Source organism: Pleuronectes platessa, chromosome 11 (assembly GCF_947347685.1).
Source record: "Pleuronectes platessa chromosome 11, fPlePla1.1, whole genome shotgun sequence".
Taxonomy (NCBI): domain Eukaryota; kingdom Metazoa; phylum Chordata; class Actinopteri; order Pleuronectiformes; family Pleuronectidae; genus Pleuronectes; species Pleuronectes platessa.
In genome coordinates, this window is record NC_070636.1 from 4,419,503 (window position 1) to 4,442,644 (window position 23,142).

Genomic DNA, 23,142 nt, shown 5'->3' on the forward strand with positions numbered 1-23,142 from the left:
TCGGACAGCAAATACTCACGTTTGAGAAGTTGGGCAAGTGGAAGGTTTGCTAAGAATAACAATAATTAAATAGTAATAATGATAATTAAATAATGAACTGCATGAAGTTTGATGGTTGCAATGTTTGAGTAACATCATTGTGATGATTTAAGAGTAACAAGCACATTCACACTAATAAAAGTACAGCAAATCCCATCATAAACCAAATAATAATTTTAAAATATGCTGGTTAAGTTCTTTAGTATTCTGTCATTAACCTCTACATTGAAAATAATGTTTAATTGGCAACACAGACTTGAGCTACTCACATGAAAAATATTAAATTAGAAATATTATATATTATTTAGAAAAATGTATATAACAAGTATGTTTATGGAAAAAACTATAACAATTTATTCAGAAAAATAGCTGAAGATTTTGAAAAGGAAACGTTAAGTTAACCAAGCCTAACAGGAATATAATATAACTAGAAAATCTTTTTTGTCTTGATGGTTTTATTAATCAGGAGACTGGTCAAAACATTCATTTTCATTGTTGATTCTTTTATTTTGAAGGAGACAACTAATGCTTTGTTATTGCAACTGATTAATTTGAGATCGTTAACTTTGAAAGACTAAAGAGAAAACCCTGTGATCTCTGAGTGGACACTTGAGTAGGGAGGCCACACTGGGCTCTGTGGGGACAGGTACCTCTCAGCATGGTCTGCTGGTGCTTGGCAGTGCAGATGAGGCGGCTGATTCCCTCGATCACTTGACTCTTGGACTCCACCTCCTTGTCTTTGCTCTTTTTTGGCAGGAACATGACTGCCGGGGGGGAAACGACAGAGAATCATGCTGTGAGTAATGAGGGATTCAGACTTCTTCTGGTCTGCGAGGATTGAAATGTGATGACGTTTGTTCCTTTGGTAAATCTTACCCTTCTTATTCTTCTCCTTGGTGACCACTGTCATGGACATGGTGGGCTGGGGGCTCGGCTCAGCGCCTCCCAGTGGCAGCCGGCTGACCTGCAGCGAGCGGAAATTGCACTTCAGAGTATTTTTGGAGGAGGAATCCCGCTTCTCCACGTCTTTCTTCCTTTCTGTCGGAGCCACCCAGTAGTCCACCTGAAGCCCCATCAGCTCCGTGTGACTGCCAGAGCTACAGAGAGCAGAAGAGTCAATGCAGGAAAGCAGAAGAGTCAATACTGGCCAAGTAGTTTTCAATTTGGAATTCTAGAAATAAGAGTTAAAGCAGGTAAATGTGAGGATATGTGGAGGAAATAGACACCGTGACACAGCAAACACAGAAAAGTCATGTTAAGAATCTCATGCATGAAATTAATAACAAAAAATATAAGTTTACTTTACTTTTTAATGACATTCTCGTAGTATTTAATAAGAATTTAGTTACAATATATGTTCTTTTACAATTTCTATATAATCTTTTTTACCTACATATGATAAAACAGCTCTAACAAATCTTATTTAAGTCAAGAAAGACAACAATCTGATTCAAGGATTCAAACTACTAAACAATTGATGGGATAGGAAATAATAAAAAAACACATTCTACTACACAATATGTCAAGTGATACTTTCAGGACTAGCATCATGCTGACTATAGGTTTATCGCTTCAGCCATCTAAAAACAACAATTAAGCAATTTCAGAGGGAAATCTTGTAAAAACCATAACAATAGTATAATATAATTCTAGGAACCACTCATTTGAAGGTAGCTCCTTTTAGCTGATTTGTCTCTTTGTGTTCTACCTGTAAACACAGAAGCTGGTGTTGACGGAGGGTGAGGAGGGCGGGGTGGGCGACGCCTCTTTGAGAGCAGGAGATATCTGTGGAGGCGTGGAGGAGAGCAGCAAGGAGCCCAGAGGTGCTGCATCATCAGAGTCTCCTGAGGAACCAGACCATACACAGGATCATTCCAAAACTAAAAAACTGTGAGACATTCGTTTTTTATTTAGACCAATATTTGCACCAAAATGAACAATTTGGATTCCTCCCTCTGATGCTTTACATCTCTGATCATAACGAGGAATAATAGCAACGTAAAAATGACCATTTTTATTCATAGACTACACTTGTAAAAGATGCATTCTATCTGTATTCTACTTTGAAAGTCCATAAACAAACCAATCACTGTCTGACCTGACGCTGCCGACGACTGCTCCACGATGCCAACTTTCACCATCTGAATGTTTATAAAGGAAAACAAAGACACGTAGACATAAATGAGCTGGACAACGACTGAACCAGAGCAGGATTTATAGGGTAGATATAGATAGATATAGAAGACGAGACTCACCCCAATGAAAGGGATGAACTTCTGACACGAGTCCTCGTCGGGGCTGTGGAGAGGCAGCGAAAGGACGCGACAGCAAGAAGAACATTTAATTTGCCTTGTTCAAATGAGAAATCTCATAGAAAGTAAAAAGAAACTTAAAACCATTCTGTGAAAAAATCTAAAAGGTGAGAATTGAAAGGAAATGGCGTCTAGGGGTTAATAACACTAAGGATCAACTTGTTAGTCCAACTCGTGCTGATTTCCAGAGCATCACATCTGGAAATACTGCGGGTTTTACCCATTGCATGTAAAGTATGCAGACACAATCAACAGAGCATGCTGCCCTCAAACAGATTCACCATCAAGTCTGCAGGCCCCCCCCCCCCGATTGTAGCTGGAGAAGCAAGAGAGAGAGAAACATGCAAAACTATCCGCCCTCTGCAGAAACCGTCCAATCGCTGCAGAGACGGAGCAGCTCAACCAGGGTTAAGTCAGCAAGGGGGGGGGGGGGGGCATTCAGGAGGCAGCAAGTCTGTCAGGGGAAACACTCGAACTGGTATAAAACCATAGAGAAGAGGATGAGAAGGAAGAGCACCAACCTAAGGTTAAACCCTCACATGCACTACCTGGGGTCGGTAGTGCATTCATACGCTTACAAGCCTTCTAACACTAGGAACTATTTTCCCGGCCGGGACCGGAAAAATAGCCAGAATGGAGTCGTACGGAACTTTTTTCTAAATGTGAAAACATGACGTGGAAGGTTGTTGCTCTTGCCTTGAAGAAACCTGCCATCGCCCCCCCAGGGAAGAAACAGAGAGACTACAGGAGGAGGGGCAGAGAAGAGAGAAGACAGTCTAGGAATCAGTTTTTTTTTGGGGGGGGGGGGTTCCAACAGAACATCAGCCTCAGCCGCAGCCACAGAGAAGAAGAAGAAGCCAGATGTCTGCCTGGGATGTGAGGGATCTGAGTTTGACGGAACACGTGACCTCTGTCCACTGTGTTTGTTCCGGATGCACATGCATGTCAGTCCAGGTCAGAGGAATCAAACTACAGACTTTACACATGCACTTTTCTTGATAACAGCTCAGGGACAGGGATATTATGGGCTTTGATCTTGGCAACAAACTTGATTTATTTTATTTCTTGAATCCAATAATAGGCTTTGATTTACTGGAGCAGCAGAGGTCTGTACAGAGGAGGGTAGGATTCTCTTTACATTAGTTTGACTGTTTAATCTGCACGTGTTCTTCATCTGCCGGCAAGATTATGCAAAAAAATACTAAATGGATTTCCATGAAACTTGGTGGAATGATGCAACATGAGCCGACACAGACGCCATTAAATTCTGGTATGGATCCACTATTTAGTTTTTTCTTTATAACTTTCTTTAACATTGTGAGGGCTTTTTTGAAATTTTCGCCAATTTCCTTGCGAATAATTTATGGATCTTGATGAAACAAACATATTCATATATATATATTTAGAGGATCTGGGCCTTGGTGGAGGTTGAGTGCTGTTGTTATTACTTTATATTTTGTCAAACAACAATAAACCTAACATTTATTTAGTTTGCAGACACGTTCCATACATCTTATCACCTGCTTTACTATATTTCTTTGAGTATATAATTATATTGTCTATAACAGAGATTATATCCTCCTTTTATCCAGTTTGATTCAGACAAATTATTACAATTTTTACATTTTGATTATGGTCAGTTTCTCACACTTTGCTGTATTGGGATTTAATCCACCTTATTTATCAAAAGCCTTTTTACTACATGGGAATTATTAATAGTTTTTCATAAATAAGTGACAATGCTTCCCTATATGTGACACTTAGTAGATAAATAGTACAGCAACAAATTACATTAACTCTGCCCCACAGAGAGTAGCATAAGCTTATAGGCTTCCTTTAAACATAAGAGGTTTTTATTCTATTACCATTAAGACGTTACATTGAATCATGATATGTTTGATGTTGGAACTAGACCAGAACAAACCCAACACATAACTTTAATAACTCAACTACAGAAGAGGAGGTAATTTGCTCTTTGACGTTTGTTATTATAGTGACAATGTGCAGGCGTCTTACATCTAACTGGACAGAGAACAGACATGATGGCCAGAAGCACATGATGATGCAGAGGAAAGAGGAGGGAGGAAGACACAGACACATCTCCAGAGGAGGGAGGAAAGACATGATTGTTTTTTCGGGTCTCCTGCCACTTTATCAGCATATTTTGAGAATTATTTCTCTTTGGAATAATAACAGGAGAGATCAGATACTCAGAAATTGTCTCACAAAATAAAATAAACCCAATATGAGCAGAGATCTTTGGACTCCCACTGTTTCCAGTGGTATGGATGTTCTAAAGTCTAATTTTGCATTTTGCAGCTAAAGAACTATGCAACATGATTTTGTGACAGATGTTTTAATCAATAGCTCCCAATAAAGTTTAACGAGGAGTTTAGCATCACAACTTCAGTTTTTGCGAACAATTAAAAGAGTCTCTATTGCATCATCTTATAAAAACCTCTGAATAAAAACTTGCAGCTTTACTGAACTTTTCTGAAGAGGCTGTTCATAGCAAAAAACAAAAACCCTTTGTAAGCAGCTGTTAAAGTGGCAGAGAGGGCTGGAAAGGAAATGAAATCACTGGGCTACATGAGAGACAAACTCAATTGACCACAATACCTTACTGCAAAATCAAAATGAAAGCTCTTTTTCCTTCAAAGAAAGAAAAGAAAACATACGAAAAAAAAGGTCAAAGGTGTTATTCACACACGCAGGTGATGGAGAGACGCTGATGTTTAGACAGACTTCACCACAACACGTCCACACAAACACCACAATGTGTATTCTAACTTTCACCCGTTGTTCAAGAGGGGATTTAAAACAAGTCAATGGAGGAGACAACTCGCAGTATTTGTACATTCGTGATATTAGAGGGGAAAGTATTTATCACTTCAAACCACCAGAAGTTGATGATCCTACTGCAATTTTTGAGAAAATTCTCATTTTCTCCACAAGAGCATTTTTTTTATAGTATTATCTGTAGCCAGTAGTTATTATAGTGACTTGAAGTTTTGTTTACACTATATCTTTTCACGTTTGCTCTTTGGGACTCGTTGTACTGTGAACTTTGATTAAATACTTCTTATAGTTCAATATTTGACATGAAAGATCTTACAAATTCACTTCATTCATACAAAACAATGTGAAAGTGTCAGAAGTACAATTTTTCCTTTACACTATGTGCCAAAGGGGAAACTTCTTAATTAGTCAGTCTAGCTCTTTTCTCCTATTTCTAATCTATGTGCCTTAAAATCTTTGTAATATAAATATCTTCTCATCACTACATTTGTTGTTGAGTGCTGCAGTTAATACTCTTTAGTGGAGGTGTCTTCATCTCACTGCACAGCTGTTTACCTCCATGCTTCATGGGCATCAGGTCTGTCTTGTGTAATTAGAAAATTGCAAAACTTATTTACTTTACTTTTGTTGCAAATTTGTCCCAAACCGTAAGAAAAGCATTTTTGAAAAGACACCGACAAGTTCAACCTCCCTTTTGAATAACTGGTGAAAGATCTGCATTCGAAGCCTTTGTAAGACGAAACCTTCAGACCGATCTAAATTCAAACTTTAGTAGTTTCACAAACACATCTCAGGTCTCGGCACAATAACAGGAGAACATGTACCTCTTCTGTTTGTAGGTGAGCATGGCCTCTGCGATGGGAAGCTGGTGAGCTCCGTTAGCTCCCACCATGTACTGGGTGACCCTGGAGACCACGTCTGGATTCTCCTGGGCTGCACGGGACACACAGAGTCACACTGACAGTTTATCATCTCATATTGTAAAATAAAGTTGAGATAAAATAGTGTTTTATAGTTTGAAAGTCAAAGGGACAAATGAGCTCACCAAGAACAGGAGCTTCTGGCTTGAGGAACAGGTCCCTCCAGGCGGCGTCTTGGAACAAACTGTTGTATCGATAGTCAATAGTGCCCAGATATTTAGAGACTGGATGTGCACCTGCAGGAAACAAAACAACATGCAGGAGTCTCTTCTAATCCACTTTAAAACTTTACAAAGCTAACACAAACCACACAGCCTTCGGTGTTGGTCCGTCACTGACCTAGAGGGATGATGAGGAACCTCATGTATCCGAGCCAGTCAGGGGTCTTGTGGGTGAGGTGGTCCACAAACAGCCTCAGGACGGCACTGAGGTAGTGCTGCGCTCCCGCCACGGCTATCTTTATGGGAATGGGCGTCTGGGAGTTACAGTTACAACTGAAAAAAACACAACAACAAGGCATCATGACAACTTATAGAGATTCACAATAAACTGATCTTATAAAGCGTCAGTTACTCAGACTCACAATCTCTGAATGCGGGAGACGATGGTGTTGAGCGCAGCCTGGATGTCTGCTGTGGTGCAGGTGCACACCACTGGGAGGTGGTGGTTTTGAAGCATATCTGAAAGATACTGGGAGGAAAAGAAGAGAGTGGAAGTGAGAGTGATTTGATCATAAACATAACAAGGTGAAAAAAGCATTTTACTGCCAGGAAGTTACTTCTTAACCGTCTTCAGTAAGTTATATTTCATAAACTTGATAATCATTATGTAAACAATAATCTGAGGCTGAAAAGCTATTATACAATATAGATAATATTCTTATTCAAGTATAGATAAAGTGATTGTTTAATGTTTGCTGATGTAGTAAATGTTACCTGGCCCTGCCAGTCGGACGTGTTGATGAGGATGATGCTGTCAGGGAGGTGGTTATCAGACACCAGGATGTGGTTCAGCTGGTCATAAACCGTCTTCCTTGGGATCTTGGGAGGGAACATCAGAAGATTGTGGGTGAAATCCTCATTTTAGTCTCCAGATTAAAAAATGTTGATATTTTACCAGTAAGCAGAAGCTGAACCTAAATCTAAACATGGTGTGTCAGTGAGGCCCTCCCTCCCTACCTGCAGGTGGCAGCGTGTGTCCAGGGAGCGCTCGTTGTCCAGGCTGTTGGCCCTCTCGTTCAGCGGCCGGCTGGGCTGACGCTCCTTCAGCGACGTGCTCCGGCCTCGTCGACCGCACAGCTTCGGCTCCTGCCTGAAAACCAAAACACACATTCACTCTTCAGCCCCTTGGAAAACACTGGTCACATTGATTTTACATCATTTTTTAACCCTAATGCTAAATACTCATGCCGGCTTTGAAAAGAGGTGATTTGAAAGAGCTGGATTTATTTCTCACCTGTTGGATGAAATGATGAGGGACTCTGTCTTGGTCATTTTGCCACTAGGGGGCAGTCTCTCTAGAAACGTGTCCATGTTGTCCATCTCCAGCTCTGTGGTGGGAGTCACCGCCTCCGGCTGCTCCTGAGGGACAAACCACAATCTGAGCTCAGGGCTGACTGATGTGTTTTTATTTTCAAAACAACAAAACTGAACTTTTGCATCGACTGGACAAGAGCTGTTATTAATTATGATTTATTATAACTATATATACAGCCGTACAGAATATATAGTCATGCGTAGCAGAAAATAGCAATTATGCAGTTTCTAGTTCTCATTTTTCTCTTTCTTCAAATTATTGACCTTCAGAATAACACTGGGGTTATTGAAGTTATTGATTTAGCAGCTGTGAGAGTTCATACTCACAAAGGAGACGTTATCGGACACGTTATCATCTGGAAACTTGGCTCCGCTCTTGTTTTTATCTGGGTCAATCTGGAACGAGACATTTTGCAGAGATAATAAACATTACCTGGTTTTGATGGAATCCTCAGAGTTTGTATTTCACACCGATTAAAGCGTGATGGAATTCTGGGTTGAACAGAAATCCTAGAGTTTCATAAACAAACGGCTGATCACATGACTGATGGGAATGTCTGAGAGGTGCCAAGATAAAAAACACAACTTCAATGTGCCTGAACAGGACCATTCAAAACGTCTCAGCTCCAATGGTTCCACTGGTCTGACTCCAGCTGTTTCACCGTGGCTTTGAAATGCTGAAGGGAAGCTACAGGCCTGATAAAGGCTTTTAGGAGAGAGGAGCTCTGGTCTCACCGGGCTCGGAGGCTCCCTGTGGCTCCGGATGCTGTGGATGCTGCCGATCTCCGTTTGAGAGCTGGAGAGAGAGAGACCCTCGAAGTACGGCCTGAGAGAGAAAACGATCGGGTCCGGGTTGAGTAACAAACTTGAACACTTGAACTTCGGTGTGTATGAACTACATCAAATGACCAAAAACATCTTTGATAAAACTGTATTTGACATTTTTAGTTAGGTCCATGTCCTATCCACTTAGATAAAAAATGTCCTTAATAGGGTTGCAAAGGGGCGAACATTTCCGGTAAATTTCCAGAAACTTTCCATGGGAATATTCAGCTAGGGAATTTTGGGAATTTGAAAATTACACAAATTAAACGCTGAGCACAAAAACATCATTCAAAAATATATATATTAGCATGTTGATTGAGGATTGTTCATCTGTTCATCTAGCCTATTTCTATTCATTTATCCATCAATTGTAAAATATCTTTAAAGACGATTCCAATTGGCCAACTATTTATATCTCTGGCATTGCTTTAGTGTTTTTTTACAAGCTTTTTTCTCATCTTATTCTACAGAGCATTGCCACATGTACTATCTCCTGTGTGGAGACATTTCACCCCGGGCAATGTAGAAGGAAAGGCTGTGTACATTTGCAAGTACTGTGCAAAGACCTATGTTAAGAGTGACACAAAGATGCAGAAGCATATAGTCAAGTGCCCAAAGTTTCCTCAGGGCTCAAATCAGCCTATGACAAAACAAAATGTTTATATTTATGTCTGTATATGACAAGGTAAATACAGTTAGTATAAATTACCCACACAATTTCCAGTTTATTCCCGTTAATTCCCATGGCAAGTTTCAAGGTTTGAATATTCCCGGAATTTTGCAACCCTAGTCCTTATAATAAATGTGCAAACGGAATCTAAACGTGTCCGTTATGTTCCCAGTTTAATGTAGTGATGCTCACAGCAGACACAGTGGAAGTGAGTGTTAAGCTTTATCTTCTGGTTAAAAACAAAATGAACCGTCCCTCTCCAGCTGCTTTTCACACATTAGAGTTAATTCACCAGTCGAGATGAGACCTCAGATGTTTAATGTCTTCTGCTGCTCTGGAGCTGATTTCTAAAGTGGGAGGAAATTACTCGAGGGACGTTTCAGCTCGATCCGGGGAGAGAGCCAGCGCTAGAAACTGGAGATGTGGAGTCTGACATGAAAGAAAAAGACACTATAGAAGTGCACGATGGGAAACAAAGGATCCTGTGTGAAGAATAATATAAATCTGGGGCGAGTCAGAACCTCTAGCACCAGTAAATCCATGGGTATCATGGGTAAGTTCCAATGTGGTGTTAAAACATGCTGAGTTGTGCTGATTTTCACTCGTGTAACTGTAGTGTTGTCATTATTTGTGCTGCAACACCACTAACAACCCATCAGTGATGCACACTCCTCCGTGAGAGCCACTCACTTGAGTTTGGGTTTAGGCGTACTGAGGACGCTGTCGTCGTCATCCAGCTCGGGGCCGCTGTCACTGGGGTTCTCAAACTCCACGCTGTCCAGGTCCAGGTCCTCCTCCTCCACCTCAGGAGGCGGCTCCGCAGGGTCCTGCTCCGAGTCCAGCACCTTCACACACACACACACACACACACACGCAGAGGCATTCGATGTTAAGTGGTTCAGCAGCTCCACAGCGGAGGCTCAAAGGAAGATTTGGTTCCCAGTAGACGCAGCAGCAGCAGCATCTGGAGAAAACACACCCACCTCTTCTGAGACTCTGAACCGCTTCAGGAGAGCCACCACTCGCTGCTTGAAGTTCTGCTGCTAAAACACAGGAGAGGAAACACACGAGGAAGTCAGAGTGTGACCTAGTTGTGATTCATCACTGAGCGCTGATCAATGCATCTCAGAGGAGACAGCTGCAGCTCCTTCACTTCACTGAATTCACCGGCAGTAGAAACATTTGCAGCGTCGGCTTCTGATCGATTTTACTGCGCGTGTTCATGTAAATCAATAATCACACAGCATCATGCTTCATCTGCTTTCCAGGGCCCTTCCCACTTCCTGCTTCTGCTCACCCGATAACACAGCAGCATCAAACCCCCGGGCAAGAAGACACTAAAGCTGTCTCTTCACAGCTCATTAAGAGGTGTTTAATAAAACGTGTTAGCATTCAACCACCTGCTAATGAGTCTGATGAAAGATGGACTCACTGAGGTGTTACTAGGAAAAGCTGGTGTGAAAGAGCTGCAGCGTCTGGACTCGATATTCCGTTACAACCACAGACCTGTAGATATGGATTCATATGTTCCATTTTATGCCTTTAAAAAATATATATATATAAATCTCATGCACACATGTGTTGCTGCAACTGACCGTTACCTTCTCAAGATCAGTGATGGGACTGTAATTAAACACTTGTATTTTAAATAGTAGGTAACCGGTTGACCTTTTGACCTCCAAAATGAAATCAGTTTATCTTTGAGTCAAAGTGAATGTTTGTACAAAATCTGATGACATTCTCTCAAGCTGATCTTCACATTCAACAAAAACATAAACATACTTTGAGAAGCAAAATAACTATAATAATATCGAACCATCTACAAGGACGTCCTCTACCTAAGAGGTTTCTACCACAAGAACGATAAGAACGACCTTCTCTGTCTTCTCATTTTGCATATCACAATAGAGGTTTTACATCCAAATAAATGCTCTGTTATGTTTCCTCTGGGGTGAATGTTGCCCTGGCTTTGTTAGAGCGTGAACTAGAGCAGCCACAAGGTGTTTGTTATGGATATGTACCTCCCTGGAAGTATCAGGAGGAAGATTGACAAGGTGTTTCAGGATCAGTGTGTTCTGTTCTGTGGGGGAGAGGAGCTCCCTTCACCACAGACTTTGGGCTTTTTATCTTTGCAGACTCTCGACACAAGTAGAGGAAAGAGAAACTGAAAAAGCATCACATGTCTACTGTGAAATAAACAGCTGGTTGACACTGACGAGTCTATCAGCCTTTGAAACATGACCTTTAAGAATAATTAGGTTTTATCCGTCCAGTAGATTCAAGAGAAGAAGCTCTGAAGCTGCTCTGTAGGTGTATGATGGTCCCAGCACCTCCATGTTGTTATTCATGCCCCACCTGACAGAATAATGGATTCCTTTAAACCCAGCATGGTTCTTACTCTGGTGATGGAGGGCGTCCTTACAATCGACCTCCTCTGCTTCTTTGGCTTCCTCACATCGTACTCATCGTCCTCCAGATCCTGAAAACACAAGTTAGAATAATGAAAACAGCTCCTCCCATAAAAACAAAAGAAAACAAATAAATTATTTACACGTCTACGTCCTTGAGCTCTCCTCAGCAAACGATGCAGAGCCAATACAGATGTTTTATTCTTTATTATGAACCCGCCTGCCACCGACTCGGACTCACCTGCGCCTGCACGGCGTCGTCGCTGGCCTCCTGCTCCGAGGAGAAGCTCTCGTACTCTTCCTCCGAGTAGTTATCTGAAGCAGAGGAAGTCAGGGGATTAAACGCTGGGCGGTAGAAGATGTCTCATGAATATTTCAGCTACCCCCCCTTTTTAAATTTGACACGCAGCCAGGTTCTAAAAATACACGATGAGCCGTACGCCTTCTTTTAAATGCTTTTCTGCATGAGACCAGAGGAAGCAAAATAACATTCTGAACCCTGTGACCCCTCCTCTGTTTCAGCTCTTTAGAATGTTAGGTGATTATGATGGCTCCGTGCTGTTTGGACCTCAGATCAGCGGGGGGGGGGGGCTGATGGGAGCATACCGGAGCACTTGGTCTTCTGCCCGTCCTGCAGGGCGGCCTCCTCGTGGTCTATCGGCTGACTGGACAGAGAGAAGATCCAGATCTCCGCCACCTTGCCCAGCGTCTCCTTCTGGTTGCTGCAGAGCGGCAGGACCTGGCCTCCCTCGGTCGGGTGCTGCATCACCTGGGAGAGGAGGACAGAGCGTGAGATGAATGATTCACTGCGTCCTCTGCGCTCACTCCCTAGCTAATGGGATTCTGCAGACTCAAATTGCTCCACCTGCATTAAACTCCATGTATTCAACAAATCTATATGTTCTATTTCGGCTGGATATGCAGAAAGAATGCTACGTTTTCATCTTATGGCTTTTTTAAGACCAATTAGATGTTTAGAAGAGGTCAAAGTTTTCTCGTGAACTTCAAACTGCAGCTACACCAAATCCAACATGTTCTCAATGTATCTCTACCCTGGTCCTGAGAAGATGCACCTTTCTGCCACTTCCTGTCCCGAGACGTCAGGAGACCTCACACGAGAAGCTACACAACCATGTGATCTTCTCCATGCAACATGCACTCTGTCCACCCCTCATTAGATCAAGCAGCGTTTACCTCGGCCATGTCGATAGATCCCACCGCCAGAGTCTTGTAGCCCAAGATCGTCCGGTTCTTGTATCTCTTCCGTCGCTGCAGCAGGATCTGCAGCTTGTTTCCTTCTCGCTTTAAGAAGTGCGGGTACTGGACGTGGAGGAAGGAAGGAAATATACAAATGATTCAAAGAGAAGGTCTCGTACCTCAGTGTGACTGAGCCCCAAACACCAATATAACACATCAGTGAGTTGGTAGAAATGTTTCTTCATTAACATGAACATGACCTCCACTGAGGGAGACATGATTCCATTTTGTTCTTCTGTGAGTTAGCAGGATTACACAAAAACCACTGTATGGATAAAATGCAGCATGAGTCAGGGAGGAAGCCATTCAACTTTGGAGTGGATCCGGATCACGGGGAAGATCCAGGAAACTTTCTTCACTTTCTTTGAAATTTAGGACATTTCTGAAAAAAAAATTACATTTCTGTACAATTACATTACAGGTAAAATATTCAGGCATTATCAGGGGACTGATATTTATGAGTGTTTGCAATTTGGTGCAGATCCAAATAAAAATCTGAATGTAGAAGAATAGAATAAAGAATTATTACGAGAGGAGGACGAATGTAATGTTGATTCTGCTCTCACACAGGAAAAATATCATCCTACAGTATATGTAAAATTCACATCTCATTAATAGCTAATGCATATTTGAATGGTTGTAAACTGAAAAAAAAAGCAGTAATGGTAATAATACACACATATTCTGAACAAAAATGTCACTTCAATAAGAAACATTACGAAACACTAAACAATGAGCTGCAAGCTGTTGATGTATTATTGATTTTGTGTTTATAATCAACAACAAACAGCATCCTGGGGGTTTTGTCTTGTACCTGTAGTGAGAAGGTGAGAGCCAGGTCTGTCTCCACTGAGCCACTGGGGGGCAGCACTATCTCATGGGACCTCAGAATCCGTTTGGAGCCCTGGAAATAAAATAAACAAATAAATAAAAAGGTTTGAATTCAGTCAGTTCCCTGTGCAGCGAAGGTGCAGGACATGTTTTATTCAACAGGATTCAAGTCATTATAAAACACCAGGCAGATGTTTTCACACGTTTCACCTCACAGTGTTTCTGATACGTCAAAGTCACATGACTTCTATCTAATTGGTTCGTCCTTGAGTCCAAGTGTTTGTGCAGAATCTTAAGGAATTCCCCGAAGACAGATATCTCCTTCATGAGAACGGACAAATTCAAAAACAGCCTCCCATCCTGGAGTGAGGATAGAACCTGATATGATGTTTGTTTACTGGAATATAAGTCCCTGCACGTTTGTATCTACTCCATATAAGGAAGAGTACGGTGGCCCTGAAGTGCAAAAACACATCAACAAGCTGGAAAACATTCTGTTCTAATAGTTGGGGAATAGGCACCTGCTGCCCACAGGGCTCGTCCCTGATTGGATGGACACACTGGCCAAATGTTTGTGATTTGTTGTTGTGATTTGCACTTCAGGGCCACCGTAGAAAAAGGGTTCAATATCACAGAACATTAAATAAAAATAACAACGAATATTATTTGAAACACAATAAGCGGTGAAGAATGTCGGTCATTACTTTACTGCGTGTGTGTGTGTGTGAGTGTATATTTGTGTGTGTGTCTGACAGGTTTGTGCGTGCAGACAAACATACCTGGATTTTAACAGCTATGACCACAGAGATCAGCTCTTTATCGAGTTCCCTCAGCACGACCAGCTTCTTCAGAGTCAGACTGCACAGCCTGCAGAGGGACGCAGAGAAACTCAGTTCAGCTCCGCCGGCACGATTCTCTAAATCTACACAAACACATGAGTCACGCAACGAAAAAGGCCGAACACGCATTTACTAAACAGTTCCACGTAAACACCTGAGGTTTGGCAGGGGACACGTCGGACCAGATGCCCCCCAACCCCCCCCCCCGTGTGTTCCTGTTGAATTCACAATAATTTGATATCGCCATGACCTTTGACCTCTATAATTCAATCAGCTAATTTGTGAGGTTTCTCCTGAGTCGCTCTTCAGATAAAAACATTCACAAGCCTTTATAGGTTTCATGAGGTCACTGTGACCTTGACCTTTGACCTTCGAGCAGCTAAATCAAATCAGTTCATCCTCGAGTCAAACTGTTTGAAATAAATATGAAAAGATTCTCTGAAGGTTTCTCTGAAAATAAAACAAGTGCAAATTTTAAATAAAATCCCTGATTTAGTTAAACTTTAATCTCGACATTTGAACTTTATTCGCACAAGACAAATAAATATCTTCCTCAGTTTTATTTTGACTGTATTTCCGATATTCTTGTCAAGATTTCAACTTTATTCCACAAAGCCCAAAGACATGCAAGTGAAGGAGAACATAAATCTTCAGTCCTGTTATAAATCAGCAAGTGGGGAAATAAGACTTCTAAGCTCATCTAAGTTTTATTCTGCAGGAAGAACTGGCTGAAGATCACAGAAACATCTGAGAAGTCCCACACTGGTCCCTGAAGTGAATGTGAAGCGAGGGAGGAGGGGTAGGGTGTGTGTGTGGGGGGGGGGGGGTCTTTAACAAGCCTGTCACGATTTGGTCACACACTTTGAAAAAGAAGGGAACTTTTTCTTTTCATGCTTTCACCGGCTCCTTTCATTAAATCATTCAGGAGAGCTGCTCCGGACAAACCGGCTGCTCACACTCTGCGGAGGCCGACCATTTATCATCCTGGGAAATTAAAGACGGCGTTAAAGCGGCTAGAATGACATCACTCCTCAATTATTCTGGGGCTGGAAAACACGGCATTGAATGTGGTCCAGCAGCAGCGACGGGCCATTGTCACGCAGAGTGAAGGAATGTGGGTGAGGGAGTGACACAGGAGAGTGAAGTGTGCAGAGTGGAGGAGACATTAATACGTCTCTCAGAGTCCAGGCTGAGGGTGTCGACCTTGGAGGAAAACTCACCCCTCTCGGATTCTCCCTATTTTCAGAACAGGAGGTAAAACACTGGGAAGGTGAGACAAAAGAAAACCACACAGTTTGAGTCTGAGTGACCCGAGCAGCAGAGGAGAACCTATCAGCCCGGACTGAAGGGAAAACCCTGCGATGACAGTGGCAGGTTTGAAGAGGCCTCTCCGGGCTGAATCACGACCTTTCTCTTCTTCTGCGGACCGAGACGCGACCCAAGACATTCGCTGGGAACAATGGACACAAGCCAGTGAAGGCGCACATTGTCTTCCACGCTCGCACAATACGCAGCATTCTCCTGCTTCGTGTTCTGCCCCGTTTCCCTCAGCTCCATCCCACAGCTCCGTCCACGTCAGGCACGTTATAGGTGGAGTTGCTTTGCGGAGGCAGGAATTAAATCTGCCTCCACGGCTGCTGTGAAATGAAAAGTCCCATTTGGCTTTGGGGGATTTTTTTTTTTAGATTTGACATTTATTTTTCTTTTATCACCCGACAATGGGTTTGTGTTGCTCCGGGAGCTCATCGGCTGAAAAGAGCTACACAACCTGCTGATGTAACAGCACTTCATTTGTAAGAGGATCGGCTCTGTCGACCCATTTCTCTTTAGTGAGTGACCTCAAACTCACCACGGGACATTTCCCTCTTTTACAGGTTAATTGTTCTGACTTCGGTGATTTATGTTTTTTCCTTAACAAGAAGTATTTGATTTTAACTTCCAGAGATTCACACCAGCTTCTCGTGAATCAGGCTGTAAAGAGCGTGTCACAACTATACCATGAAAACATTGTTCCTTTACCTCCTCACCATCATATCTGAAACCCTTATTATCCAATATTTACAATATTTTAAAAGTCTGACAACAATATACTTGCCTATATAGTAATTTATTTTGCACATTTACCACTACCACACAAACACTGTCAGCACAGTCATCATGGGTAAGTCTGGGTATAGGCTCTGGCCCAAGGACACCTCACAATGCAGACTGGAGGAGCCGGGGAATCGAACCACTGACCGTCTGGTTGGTTGGTTGTTGGTATAGCGACTGAACAAGAAAGTTCAAATCTCAGAGTTACTCAATTTACACAAGTAACAACCCCGTAAATATTCATATTTTCAGATTATTATTATTATGAAATATATTAGGTTTAATGCTCCTAATAACCTCTATCGCTAATTCGGCGATGGGAGAAAATGAAACAGTAACAAATCCATCACTTGCTCCTGACTGGTTACAGAAAAACTCTCTAATTAAAAATAAAAAAGCCGGAGAACATGAACAGGAGGAATACTGGATCATAAAATCATATTCTGTGATGTACAAATTATAGACGAAGAAAAAGTCATTTTGTTCAGTTGAGAGAAAAGATTTTCTGTTACAAACTGACTCAGTTTGACATTTTAATCAGCCTTTGATTCTCAGTTCACTCTGTTACCGGATCAAATTGGGTTCGGTACAAATCGACCTTTCAAAGGTTAACAGCTCCGTTCCTGCGGATTTGAAGCTTGGATGGTAAAAGCCACAGACTCGCTCTGCAGCACTGATGTTTCAGCTGGAGTGAAACACAGCTTTGTTTATTCAGACCCTAAACTGACAAAGTAGGATTCATTTTTTTCCAGTTGTGACGTCAAACTGAGATCAACTAACTTCAACTGACACTTTAATAACATCTCTGATCGCAAAATCAACTCCGAGACGACACGGTTCTTGTTTTCCTTGAAACTCCCCCCCCCCCCCCCCCCCCCCCTCTCTGTTTAGGAGCAGCTTGTAAATCCAGAGGGGCGTTGGACGGGTTCTTTCCCCCTCTTCATTTAAGAGCATGGTCTTTCTGTTGGAGAGCAGGACTTATCGATTATACGTTCAGGTTTTGTAAAGCTTGCACACATCAAACAGCTCCTGCTTGGCTCCTGAATAAAGATGCGTCAGGGAAGACAACCCAGGCAGCTTCCTGGGCCCCTGCGATTGATGACGCTAGTCCACAGCAAGGGCGACTTTGTGAGACCACCTTTAAATTCAAGGATAAATTCAAACCCCCCCCTAACGAGGCGCCACGACAATGACTTTCTCCCAAAAGCTTCGTGATCTGTTGGTTTGGTTGAAGAAGAGAACGTTTGAATGTGTAGTGACGTGTCTGAGATGCCGCGGGAGGTTTGCACTTAAAATTGTACAACTGTATTATCTATGTTTGCTTTTATGCATCAAGTGATTAAAACAAATTTGGGATGGTGGGGCCCCCCCTCATGCTTTTTGCCCGGGGCCCCTAGGGTTCCTTGAAACGCTCCTGTGCAATCCTCTGTGTTCCTACACAACAAACCAAATATCAGAACTAAACAAATGAGAGGTTTCACGTCGGGGACAAACTCACTGCCACTAGCTATGGTGTGTGTGTGTGTGTGTGTTTGTGTGTGTGTGTGTGTGTGTAACCAGCTGCAGCTCTATTGCCGCAGCAGAGGAGCCTGTCCCCTGTCCCCTGTCCCCTCTGCAGCCCCAGAGGGACACGGCTCTGCTGAGACAGGCGGCCGGCAGCCTGAGGCGTGGCCCTGCCAAACCCCCGTCCAGCGGCCAAGCCTCAGCACAGATGCTCTGGCAAACGGCAAGGGGACGACCGGCCGACCCAGTGCGGAGCCGCGATAGCACAGTCCCAGTCACCTCGTCTGCCAACAACAACAAACCAGCAGGAATTTGTTTTGGTTCCAGTGAAGCAGAGACGTAAAAAACAACAGTGGAGCAACGTCACCTGAAGAACTGTGTCAGATCGTATCAACACTAGAACATGATGATGAATATATATTCTGTGAGGCTGGGATGAAAAGTGCAAAGTGGAAGATGGAGATGTGTCCTCATGTTTACACGAAAACTAGATCTGCACGGAACTTGCCTCAGGATGGGACCTGGGCCGAGAACCTGCAGATCTGGACCTTCAGTACTTCAACACAGCGAGATAGATCTCCACTGATTTCCCAGGGAATCACTCCTGGATCTTAAAGAAAGAACATCATATCTAGTGAACTGATATCGACGAGTGTTGGTAATATGGTGCAACTTGTTTGAATATAAGGGGACAGCTGGGCCTTGGCCGAGGAATATGTTATGAATCTTACAATTCAGATCACACAAAGATTTGAGGATGAAAGGTTCATTTCAAATGTAAAATAGATTTCAGATCTCGTTTTAGATAAACAGGAAAAAGTCAAATCACCTGTGTACCTGCTGTTGATTTCATTTCTTTTCTTGTCCTTGAAAAGAAAAGGAAGGAATGCACTGTATAGATGTGGGGGTATCTATCTATCTATCTATCTATCTATCTATCTATCTATCTATCTATCTATCTATCTATCTATCGACGTACCTAGATTTCCATCTTTGAAGAATATTTACCTTAAATATTTAATATGAATATTCCCGGCTGTGTATCTGCTCCAACCTCCAGAGATGTTGTTCTGCTTGTATAAAGCCTGTGGGTGAATACTTCATTAAGCTCTGAGAGCTCAATAAAACTGGAATGTCCCTCAGACGAGTGCATCAACGATCCCATCAGCTCGGGTCCCAGTGGCGGCTGCAGGAGCTAACCAGTCAGAGAACAATGCTCCCGAGAGAATCGCGCTAAAGAAAATCAACCTTAAATCTATAAAATCCTCCAGTGGAAATGAGGAACGTGGAGTGTGTGAAGGTCAGAGAACATGCAGGCTTCAGCTTCACCTGCTGGATTAGCTCCTGGTGTTAATATGGAGAGAGAGAGAGAGGCAACTGGAGACGGGAGCGGCGCTGCATCCTTAATGAGATTTCCATACTTCACAGGACCACTTCCTGCTCCTCTGCCCCGGAACTCGCCCACACACACACAGGAGACACTCAAAACAGAGGCTGGACAACACAACGTATGAATTGAGTTTGCAGTGTGTCGGGTTTCCTCTGATTCTCTATTGCACGATGGGTCTTCCACTCGCACACAGACCAACACATTGATCACGTGGGAGAGAATCACAGTTGTGCATCTGAAGAAATACTTTTGAGATAAGAAGCTATTTCAAAACTGAATTATTATCCAACAACAGAGTATGTAGACTTGAGAGATTCCGATATTTCAACAATAATATCGTAATATTATGAAAATAATGTCTTCCTGCCACAACCCGACATATTCAAAATTCCCAAATATAAATTGGCCAGAAGGCTCCAGCTCAGCTCAGCTCAGCTCTCCCCAGCTTGTGTTCTGTCTTTGCCTGTGCCTGTGCATGCGTGTGCGTGTGCGTGTTTGTGTGTATGTCAGTGGCTCTCTCCATGTGTGTGTGTGTGTGTGTGTGTGTGTGTCAGTGTCTCTCTCCATGTGTGTGTCACTGTGGCAGCTCTCTGCTTCCTTTTATACCTGGGGGGGGGGGGAATTATTCCGCTCATACAGCTGCTCCCTGAGCCCCCTTCACTTGCTCTTATATAAAAAGACAAAAGTCGAAATATTTTCAGGAGAAAAGATTCTTTTTTTTAAGAAGCAAAGAGAAACCGCCCTCGCTGAAAACTCCACTCTGTCTGAATCGTGACATGCGACTATACTCACATAATATTTCAACCTCATTGTTTTGCGATATTGCAACTTTAGTCTTGTAATATGAAAACTTAATTCTCTTATTATTAAGACTTTATTCTCAAAATATAACAAAATGAAGTTGTAATACCCTTTCAGAGGGAATAGTCTGTTTTTCTGAATTATGACAAACTAATGAGTCTGGTTCTGTCCGACAGCAGCAGCACTGTATGTAGCTTACCTACATATTGAGTTGGAGGCTTAGACTACAGGGCCACGGATAAACCAGAGGATTTACCATCTGATCTGCCTGCATGCTTTTTCATTACATGACAGAGCTCTAAGGTGTTATTTTAAATTACAGTCCCTACTGTCCTGTGAAAGGATTTGGAGGACAGTCGCTGCTGCTGCTCCTGTTTCAGGCAGAAAGTAAAAAGATTCAAATCTGGTCACAAGCGACGCATCGAGGCTGAAGAGACTTTCCATCTCTGAGGAGAAAATCCAATTTCTGAATGTGCTGAATTGAAACTGGATGCAGGCCAAGGTTCTATACCGTTGGACAACACCTCAGGGCTGAGGACAGAGAGAAAGTGGTTTCAGAGAACCACAGACGTCCCGACTCTCCTGACCTCCACCCCCCACGTCTCACATGAGCCTCGGTCTGGCTGAGGCGGCACCGCAAACCGCATCGAATTATACTGAACCCGACTTTTCTCTGCTAGCTCGCCGTTATCCCTCCGTCCTGAACCAGACATCCGATCTGGGTTTCGCTCGCTTGTGTGTGAGAATTTGTTCTAAACGTCTCAATATTTGTGGTGTCCAGTGTCTGTCCAGGGGAATCAGTGGTTCAGTCTCATGAGGCCTCGTTAAGTTACAGTTTTATCTTTTCCTGTTTTTTAAAGATGGTCCCCAAAGCGTTCCCCCACATCCCTACACTCGAGGCTCACTCAAGGCTAGCCATTTCCCCCCGTTTCCAGTCTTTATGCTAAGCTAACAACCTCTTACTAACTCCAGCTCCATAATTAAAAACAGAACATGTAAAGACCACCACTCCTACGACCACAAACGGGTTCTCTCTCCAGACCCTTATAGCGCTTGATCAGATCTGCTCAGGGATTCAAACCAGCAACCTTAACTGCAGCAGGCGAGCAGAGTCGAGCTCAAAACCAGGAGACGCAGCAGGATCTGATTACCTCCAATATTTGAAACACAAGAACAGCAGTAAAATCGACAGATGCTGCACATAGAGCACTTACACTTACACACATACACACACAGACACACACACTGATGGAAAAGCTGACCACTGACACTTCTGCTGCGCTGAATGAATTTCCAGAGTTGCCATGGAAATACTTCCTCCTCCTCTGATGTAGGTTAACAGGCGGCAACCATGAATAAAGTAGAGCAGTAACGTTGTGTGTGTGTGTGTATGTGTTTGTGTATGTGTATGTGTGTGTGTGTGTTTCTCCTCCCTTCCTGGGCTGGAATACATTAGGGCCAATCTGATGTGAGACATATTGAAGCACTTCTTCTGCAGCTCAGATTGATGCGTTTCCTCCGACACATTAATCCGTCTCACGTCCTCATTTATCAAGTTTCCCGTCGTCTCTTTGTCACACACGAGCAATAATTTCACACAAATCGCCTCCAACGCCTCGAACTCAGTCTGTTCGGGAAATGTAAAGTTAGCTGAAGAGCCGTGGATCTGAGATTTAACACAAACTACGTGAATCGGTGACACACGTGGAAACCAGCGAGCAGGACTGAACAACATGTGTCTCTGATAACACACAACACAACACTGCTCTGCACAACTGCCCCAGGATGATGAATGAATGGTGTTTACAGAAACTGCAAGTGGGGTGTACCTTAGTGCTGTTGCACAATTAAAACAAACCATAATGTAGGTTAGTTGATATTATACAAGGCGAATTTTCCGTTTCTTCAGTTCATTTCTTATTGGGTCACACCTGAGGCTTTTAAGTCATTTCTCTTTATCACCACCACCGAGGGAGGAGGTTATGTTTTCACCCCCGTTTGTTCATTTGCAGAACAGATTTCTATGAAACCTGGCGGAAGGATGCATTATGGGTAAGAGAAGAACCTATTAAATGTTGGTGTGGATACAGATCAGGGGACGGGTGCAGGGTTCTTTACTTATTTTTATCCTTTTTCATTTTTAACAATGTGAGATTTGACTTTTTTGGACGATTTAATCAATTTCCCAATTTATGGATCTTGATGAAAATATTCAAATTTAGAAGACTGATATTATGAGTTGTGTTTAATTCATACAGCTTCTCTCTCCTCTCGTCCGGGCGTCCACTACATAGGGTATAAAGATTCTCACTTCTACAAACTCCCTATATATCGGATAACATGTTGAGTAATGAGCGATTTCAAACACAGTCCAGATGATAAATAACATTTGCATTCGATGATCATTCACGGATGACTCCTGCACTGGGATGGGGGGGGGGGGGGGGGGGGTTGTGCTGAATCCCCCAGAGGACGCACAAAGACCAGAAGTCGATTCTTCAGCTGGAGTCTGATTGGAAATCTACAGGTGTTTCTTGACCCAGTTTAAACCAGTTGAAATAAACACCCAACAGATGTAATGCAGCTCTAACAAAAACTGTAAAATGCTGGTTCATGGTGATTTTCCTGGCGACGGTGCATTTACAGCTCAGAGAGTCCAGAGTTAATGTTTCCACTGAAAACTCCTCAGGTGGTTATTAACCCTGAGCCATAAATGTTCTCTGCTGTTATTACACCCCCCCCCATCTCTAGTCAGACAAACTGAATGTTCCTGAAACTGTCGTACGTCATATCTTTAGTGTGATAATTAACAAGACCATGTTCCTTTCCTTAAGCTCTGCACAATCCAGGAAATATTAAATTAACCTACAAATGAGACAAATCCCAGTTAGAGACCCTTTCCTGAGCTGCAGCCTCTTGTTG

The 23,142-nt window shown here is 42.8% G+C and overlaps 1 protein-coding gene across 1 annotated transcript in view; it reads right to left on the reverse strand.

Moving 5' to 3' along the window:
* pacs2 (phosphofurin acidic cluster sorting protein 2) overlaps positions 1 to 23,142 on the reverse strand; it is a 49,936-nt gene that overhangs the window by 2,493 nt on the left and 24,301 nt on the right. Inside the window, exons 2-24 of the mRNA XM_053434162.1 lie at positions 14,376 to 14,463; positions 13,580 to 13,669; positions 12,703 to 12,828; positions 12,115 to 12,277; positions 11,750 to 11,823; positions 11,499 to 11,579; positions 10,084 to 10,143; positions 9,791 to 9,945; positions 8,341 to 8,431; positions 7,933 to 8,001; positions 7,526 to 7,650; positions 7,249 to 7,381; positions 7,006 to 7,110; positions 6,654 to 6,760; positions 6,410 to 6,564; positions 6,196 to 6,306; positions 5,975 to 6,083; positions 4,971 to 5,003; positions 2,295 to 2,337; positions 2,138 to 2,180; positions 1,748 to 1,883; positions 916 to 1,136; positions 690 to 803 (exon numbers count right to left, since the gene is read on the reverse strand). Of these exons, the coding sequence (XP_053290137.1) occupies positions 690 to 803; positions 916 to 1,136; positions 1,748 to 1,883; positions 2,138 to 2,180; positions 2,295 to 2,337; positions 4,971 to 5,003; positions 5,975 to 6,083; positions 6,196 to 6,306; positions 6,410 to 6,564; positions 6,654 to 6,760; positions 7,006 to 7,110; positions 7,249 to 7,381; positions 7,526 to 7,650; positions 7,933 to 8,001; positions 8,341 to 8,431; positions 9,791 to 9,945; positions 10,084 to 10,143; positions 11,499 to 11,579; positions 11,750 to 11,823; positions 12,115 to 12,277; positions 12,703 to 12,828; positions 13,580 to 13,669; positions 14,376 to 14,463 (2,432 nt within the window). The remainder of the gene's footprint in view (positions 1 to 689; positions 804 to 915; positions 1,137 to 1,747; positions 1,884 to 2,137; positions 2,181 to 2,294; positions 2,338 to 4,970; positions 5,004 to 5,974; positions 6,084 to 6,195; positions 6,307 to 6,409; positions 6,565 to 6,653; positions 6,761 to 7,005; positions 7,111 to 7,248; positions 7,382 to 7,525; positions 7,651 to 7,932; positions 8,002 to 8,340; positions 8,432 to 9,790; positions 9,946 to 10,083; positions 10,144 to 11,498; positions 11,580 to 11,749; positions 11,824 to 12,114; positions 12,278 to 12,702; positions 12,829 to 13,579; positions 13,670 to 14,375; positions 14,464 to 23,142) is intronic.